This window comes from Boleophthalmus pectinirostris, unplaced genomic scaffold, assembly GCF_026225935.1.
Source record: "Boleophthalmus pectinirostris isolate CB_2022bp ecotype Guang Dong unplaced genomic scaffold, ASM2622593v1 HiC_scaffold_7, whole genome shotgun sequence".
Taxonomy (NCBI): Eukaryota; Metazoa; Chordata; class Actinopteri; order Gobiiformes; family Gobiidae; genus Boleophthalmus; species Boleophthalmus pectinirostris.
The window spans coordinates 17,311,930-17,319,283 of NW_026571473.1; the positions used below are offsets into that span (position 1 = coordinate 17,311,930).

General features: G+C 41.1%; 2 protein-coding genes across 2 annotated transcripts; both read left to right on the forward strand.

The window, feature by feature from the left end:
• The first annotated feature begins 108 nt into the window (after positions 1–108).
• On the forward strand, positions 109–1,359 carry LOC129412020 (U6 snRNA-associated Sm-like protein LSm7). Its single transcript, XM_055164646.1, has 4 exons — positions 109–162; positions 362–452; positions 535–606; positions 946–1,359. The coding sequence occupies exons 1-4, from the start codon at positions 157–159 to the stop codon at positions 1,086–1,088; spliced, it is 312 nt and encodes a 103-aa protein (XP_055020621.1). The 5' UTR covers positions 109–156; the 3' UTR covers positions 1,089–1,359.
• A 639-nt stretch (positions 1,360–1,998) lies between these two features.
• Positions 1,999–7,343, forward strand: LOC129412021 (transmembrane protease serine 9-like). Its single transcript, XM_055164649.1, has 16 exons — positions 1,999–2,020; positions 2,399–2,576; positions 2,662–2,789; positions 2,867–2,934; positions 3,016–3,191; positions 3,272–3,316; positions 3,389–3,502; positions 3,807–3,972; positions 4,051–4,325; positions 4,432–4,574; positions 4,685–4,970; positions 5,148–5,261; positions 5,375–5,543; positions 5,617–5,882; positions 5,956–6,092; positions 6,585–7,343. The coding sequence occupies exons 2-16, from the start codon at positions 2,450–2,452 to the stop codon at positions 6,744–6,746; spliced, it is 2,376 nt and encodes a 791-aa protein (XP_055020624.1). The 5' UTR covers positions 1,999–2,020; positions 2,399–2,449; the 3' UTR covers positions 6,747–7,343.
• Positions 7,344–7,354: the final 11 nt, after the last annotated feature.

The following is a 7,354-nucleotide window of genomic DNA, read 5'->3' on the forward strand; positions in this document are numbered from 1 at the left end:
CCATTAAAAACACTTATCAAACAACGTCAAAAATGAGAATAAACCAGTGTCTACTGCATGAGCCCAACTAAACTAATAACACATTTTAGTCAGTGGGGGCGCTAGTAAATTTGTTGAGAGCACTTTCAGGTTGTACTTCCGGGTGTGGTAGCTAACATGGCGGTGAGTTCGTATCGTTTTTCTTTCATTAAATAAAAAGTAAACATTCTTATCTGTGTAATTTTACACCTTAGCCCTGTATTTTGCTTTATCATATGGTATATAATCTGTTGGTGTATTATTATAGAATACCCGCTATAAGAGACTAGAGTAATGCAAGCGTTTTGAAGCTATCTGCATTCACATGTCTTTATGCTTTTAGGATAAAGAGAAAAAGAAGAAAGAAAGCATTTTTGATTTGTCAAAATACATTGACAAACCCATTCGTGTAAAGTTTCAAGGAGGAAGAGAAGGTAAATAAATTGCCGCGAAGAAGTAGCAAGTGCGAGCTGTAATAAAAGAATAACCTAAGACTGTAAATGCCATGTTTTGCAGCCAGTGGTGTCCTGAAGGGGTTTGATCCACTGTTAAACCTGGTGCTGGACGGTACCATCGAATACATGCGTGGTAAGTGTGCACAAGTGTCCCTGTTCCTCACATGTAGGATATTGCCACAGTGTAGATGACCAATCAGAATAATACAGATGCACAATAAATATGGCAGAGCTTATTTTGTCAGGCCTAATATTGGGATGGGCATGGAAAGATTTAGTCCAGCCTAGTCTAATCAAGTCAAAGTTTGCACCATTACATTCAAAGTCGTAGAACTTCGTGCATGTAAAGAGTCCTTGTTCACTGTACACTGCAGTAGTGTTGCATCTACTGCTGTTGTCATTTGATGTAGGCGTTTTAATCCCTATCTGCTTCTATGATACAGTGACACTTTTTCTGTCTGTCCATCTGCAGATCCCGATGACCAGTTGAAGCTGACGGAGGATACGCGGCAACTGGGGCTGGTGGTGTGCAGAGGGACCTCTGTGGTGCTCATCTGCCCTCAGGACGGCATGGAGGCAATACCCAATCCGTTCATACAGCAGCAGGATGGCTGACATATTCTCACTGTTTGTCTCAGATTGTTATTTACAATGTTTTTGTTTTTTGTGTTTCTAAAATGTAATAATTGCATTACATGCACAACACTTTTTGTTGTAAAATGTTGATCATGAGAAGGGCACTCAGAAGCGCTACACTTATGTTTCTTTGTGAAATACCAACTATAATTTGACCTATGATACAAACAGTTTAGGTGAAGTATTATTGCAAATTTATTTTTAGACTTTTTACTTTGTTTTGATAAGAAAAATTAAACTTTAAAGAATATAGTGTTTTTGGAGAGTCCACTCACTGTGTCACTGTGTCATATTTAACTACTGAGCCCTGTGTTCAGAACAGAGGATTTGGTTGTGATTTTACAGAGATAAAGGGCTATGGTATAGTGTGCAGATAAGCCACTCAAGCTTGTCCACACCCTGACAAAGACCCTAGTGTTTTTTTTTAAATGCAGGTGCTTTAAGATGGGTGGTTCTACACTATTTCATCCTTTGAACATTGTTTCCACATGCCATTTTATACTCAACCAATCAAAGAGTCTGAAGAGATGGGGAGGCCATAATGCTGATTTATTTTTATTCTGAAGTTGTTTGATGTTGTGTATTTGTAGTGCATTCGCGTTAACATAAAATATGAACCTCCATCCGATGCTTGTGTACTTAAAGATTTGTAACCTGAAAGGGTCTTGAGGCCCATGGGATCAGGGCTAATGGGCGGAGGAGTGGTCGCTGAGGGGCTTTCAGGAGAGGGTTACTTTGCTAAAGCAAACTAAAAAAGCGAAGCTGCAGCAGAGCTACACGGCACGCCCCTTGGCAGGTGGAACAAATAGGTGAGCGGGCTCCACAGCATCGTCGCACATCCTCTGTCCGCGTTTCTGAGTCCGCTCCGTGGTAAAGCCTTGAATGTCACCGTGCAGAGGGAGGATGAAAGGGTGAGTGAGTTTATGTTAAAATGACCGTATTGTCTGCTGTAATTTAATACACTTGTTGGACACTTGTGCAATAGGCTACGTGTGCGCGCACTTCGAACGCAGTTTGCAACTGTTATACTTTCACAATAAATTTTGGAATGTGTTTTCCACTTCCAGTGTGCTCTTTGCTAAGTAACATGGCTCCCAAGGTCTGCATTACCCTCTTATCTCCTCCATCTCAGAGCTGAATTAGACTCAGTGCTGATGTGATGTGATCTACATTAAACATCCAGTTACGCTAAATGTGTGTGTTTTAATATAAATTAAATTCAGCTTTTAACACATGTTTTCAATTTGGCACAGCCACTTAGGCCTCTGAGATTGTTTTTCCTTTGGCAGGATGCTGTAGACTGGGCATGTGATTTGTGAGATTGTGGGTGTGGCTCCATCATGGAGGTGAAAAAGGATGAGGGTGGACCATCTGGGGATTCCTTTAAGCAAGGCTGTCACAGGACTGCCATTGTGGCCAGCTTTGTACTTTTCCTCATTATTGGGGTCTTTGTGGGATTGCTTACGAGTAAGTCTGCAAACTCAGTAGCTTTGATGTTATCTTAAAATGCTACGTTACCAATTACCTAACTGCTCTTTCTTCATCATACCAGCATACCTTGTGCAGGAACAGCACAGCTTCATGGAGACAGTGGAGCTGAAGGGTCTGAACTATGATCCAGCTCTGCAAAATATAAACTCTGGGTTCTCCATAATGCTGTCTACAGTCCTAAAGTCTAAGGTTAGTGTTGTCTAACTTTTTGTGGACTACTTTTGTATTCAACTTATGTGTTATTCACTTTTTTCTCTTTGTTTTAGATAAAAAATATATTTTCAGCCTCAGCTATTTCTCATCATTACACTGATTGTATTATTTTGGCCTATGGGTATGTTGAATTGTTTTTGTTTGTTTTTATTGGATTAAAACCAAAAAAAAATATTTCAAATAAACTACATTTTCTCCATAGAAATATTAACGGAGGGGTCATGGTGACTTTTCGACTGATATTTAAAAATTCAAAGATTCAGCAGTATTCTGACAATTATGTCCTGGACTTGCTCAGAGTTGGGCTCAACTCAGTAATGCATGGCCAGCCACTAGAGGTGCCACAGTTTGGGCAGATCAAAGCTATCATCTTACTAGGTATGCAGACTGCTTACATGATAATAACAAATCACTTACACTTCTGTGTGAAATGAAACTAATTTTCCCATTTTCATCAGGAGCCAGTGGAAAATCATTTTATCCCATTGGGAATGACATTAATGGTGAGTTTATATCATTGTGTTTTACTTGTGTTTGTTTAAGGCTCTGTGTATAATAATGGCTTTGCTTTATAGCCAGGTGCCCCGATAACACCTTCACTTGTGATAATGGCGAATGTTTGACCAAACTGAATCCAGAATGTGATTTTCTACCAGACTGTGCAGATGAATCTGATGAAGCACGCTGTTGTGAGTAGTCTCTTTATATAGTGTAACAAAGCAGAATAAGACTCCCTTACTCATGCTTATTTATTTCTGCCAAAAGTGTAGTTATATGCTAGCAATCTTTATTAGAAATTATAAGTACAAAATGTTAACACTAAATTACTAGACACATCTGAATATTTCTTAGTCCCTCATTCGCAACAATTTGGTTCTTTGACCTGCCTGTAGACTGAGAGAGTGGTCTGGGGCTAAAACTATTTCAGTGTCATTGTTTAGTGCACTCTTTGGTCTCTGTGCATGTAAAAGTTGTGACTGTGTGTCTCTGTAGCATGTGGGACTCGTCCTGCCATGGGGAGTCGTGTAGTGGGTGGAGAAGACGCCAGACACGGAGAGCTGCCATGGCAGGTCAGTCTGAGGCTGCATGGTCGACACACCTGTGGAGCCTCCATCGTCAATGAACGCTGGCTTGTCAGTGCAGCACATTGCTTTGAGAGGTGAGTGTTTATAGCTTTGTTATGTAGACTGTCACTGTATTGCACATGGTTAGTTGAAATGAACTGATGTTTTTACAGGGACAAAGATCCCAAAGAGTGGACAGCACTTGTAGGGGCCCGTCTGGTGAGTGGTGAGGAGTCTGAGTCTAAATTGGTCAACATCAAGTCACTGATAGTGTCTCCAGATTACAACCCCATGACCACGGACTTTGATGTTACTGTTCTGGAGCTGGAAACTCCCCTTATCTTCAGTCCTTACATTCAGCCAGTCTGTCTGCCTTCTGCATCTCATGTGTTCTCCCCTGGACAGACCTGCATGGTGTCAGGATGGGGAGCACTTAACCAGTTTAGTCGTAAGTCTACAAGCAAATAGAAAACATAGTAAATACATTATATTATATTCAATGAAGGATTTTCATTTGTGTGTGTGATAAATTTGCCCTTTTCTCTGGAACTTAGCTACGGTGCCCACCAATCTGCAGAAGGCAGTGGTGAAGGTCATTGACTCTGCAATGTGTAATAAGACATCAGTGTACAGAGGAGCAGTCTCTCATAACATGATGTGTGCTGGCTTCCTGCAAGGCAAAGTGGACTCCTGTCAGGTTTGTCCTTTATGTTAAATAAATCATATTGTTATTGTGTAATATCTTGTTGCAATCCCATCAGTAGTAATGGTGAAAATAGTATTCACTCATTCTTGTTTTTCTTGCAGGGTGATTCTGGAGGGCCTTTAGTGTGTGAAGGAGCCCCAGGCAGATTCTTCCTGGCTGGAGTGGTCAGCTGGGGCATAGGCTGTGCACAAATCAACCGACCTGGAGTATATTCACGGGTAACCAAGCTTCGAAACTGGATTTTGAGCTACACCGAATCAGAGGTGCCCCATGAAAAGCCAATGTTGGACACCAGTTTGCAAGCCACTGTTTCCGAAGAGACTTTCTACAATGCACCTGATCCTTGGACAATAGCTTTGGATATGCTGTCTGATACATCACTTTTTGGTATAGCCTTCTAAATAGGGCATTTAATATGTGTGTGTGTGCGTGTGTGCATGCGTGTGTGTGTGCGCGTGTGTGTGTGTGCGTGTGTGCGCGTGCGTATGCGTGGGCGTGCGGGTGTGGGTGTGTGGGTGTTATTTGTTGTTATTTTTTTTTCCTTCAATTTCATCTGTTTTCCAGTTTCAAATTGTACTGCGAATTTCCAGTGTAGTGCCACTATGTGCATAAACAAGGTAAACCCAGAATGTGATGGGGTTGTTGACTGTCCTAACCAGGCAGATGAACATAACTGTGGTAAGTAAATATATTTGCAAGTTGTTTTTTTTTGCAATGTACAATGAACCTTTCATTTATTATTCATTTGTTATATTAGCACATTTTATAATAAGTTGTGTTGTTTGTTTTAGATTGCGGTATGCGTCCAGCATTAGGTTCTCAAAGGATTGTGGGTGGAGTAACAGCCCGAAGAGGTGAGTGGCCCTGGATTGGCAGCCTCCAGTACCAAAGGCTTCACAGATGTGGTGCTACTCTTATTCACAGCAAGTGGCTGTTGACAGCAGCACACTGTTTCAAAAGGTACTGAATAATAAAGTTATTAATAACCGCATCCATGTGTAAACACATGAGTGATGTGAGTCTCTTTTTACAGTGACTCAAATCCCAATAATTGGGCAGTTATCCTAGGATCTGTGCTGCGCTCTGGGGTAGGAGCCCTTGTCATTCCCATTCAGAGGGTCCTTATTCATCCACACTTCAACAACACCAACATGAACTATGATGTGGCTCTTTTGGAGCTGTCTATGTCTGCACCAATGTCCTACACTATACAGTCCATATGCCTGCCCTCTGCAGTGCACCGCTTCATGACAAAAGCTGAGTGCTACATCACTGGATGGGGGTCAATGAGGGAGGGAGGTGAGTACTATGTTGTAACATGAATGTCAGTTGCATTTTATATGCTTTCATCACTTTATAACTCTTAACACAGGCTCCCTAACTAACCTACTGCAGAAGGCTACTGTGAACATCATTGACCAGGCAGAGTGCCAACTCTCTTATGGAAATGTGCTCTCTCCAAACATGATGTGTGCTGGGTACATGGAGGGGGGCCGGGACACTTGCTTGGTGAGATGTAGTACAAGAATTGGGTGACACACAAACCTTTGAACCTTAGGCTGGTCTTTTGGGAGGGCTCTGCAACTGTCTTATTGTTAAACAGAACATTTCTTTGATTCTTATCTCACAGTGAATAGTTGTTCAAGATAGAAAGTGAATGTTTCCCTTTCTAGGTTACTTTTAAAATTTTAACATTTACCTTTAACAATACAAACTGGTTCTTTAAGTATTTTCTTTTAAGGAACATTGCTGCACTTATGTTTCTTATCTGATGGGACTGAGTGGACTTTCCTTCCTAAAATACAGAGCTCCCCTTCTCACCTGCTCCCTCACTGTAATCTTCTTATGTAAGGGAACCCACAGGCATTCCTGTCTCGGTCAAAGCACCTGGCATCTCAGCAGCTATTCATTCTCTTGTGCTCTATCTGGCCACCTTGCTCCCACTTAATGATATTGCATTCAATGTAAACATGTGAGTTCTTAACATGTTTTCTTTTGCAGGGAGACTCAGGAGGACCACTTGCATGTCGTGAGCCTTCAGGCCAGTGGTTTATTGCTGGAGTAACTAGTTGGGGCCATGGCTGTGGAAGAATAGGTTATCCTGGTGTATACACACGAGTGACTTCAATTAGGAAGTGGATCTCTACAAATGTGCATTTGTGATGAACAAGGAGCCTCTTAAGGACACATCTTTGAGGTCTATATGAACCAAAGTTTTTTTTTAATGTGACGTAAGGTCATGGGTGCTCTACAAACTTTTCTGTGCAATTATGCCACCTGGGACAATCTAAAGTGCACTGAAAAACTAAGACACAGGACTTTCTTTGTACATGTGTATTTATTTCAATTATTTATTTACCAGACTCTTATCATCTTCACGTTTTGTACAGGCAGTGGATTATTATTACAAAGAGTTAAAAAAAAAAATCACTTTTACTCCCATGTCAATATTTTAGAGGTTTAGGTTCCACTCCTGTGGAAACAATGCAAGTACAGAGCCGTTGGCCCACAATTACACATAATATAAAGGCCCATTCATATCTTATCAATAACATACAATATTCAAGGAAGACTCCATGGATACAAGCCCACCAATGTGATGGCAGGACACAAAACTGTATTGTTCTCCAAGTATGCTTTTGAGAGGGACAGGAACTGGTTTGGGGGTTGTAGGTCTCACTTTTCAGATGTCTTTTCTGATGTCTCAGTAGAAGCATGCCTGACAAATTTCACTACACTCCTTTAAGCTCCAAAAATTTTGGCACAAATGA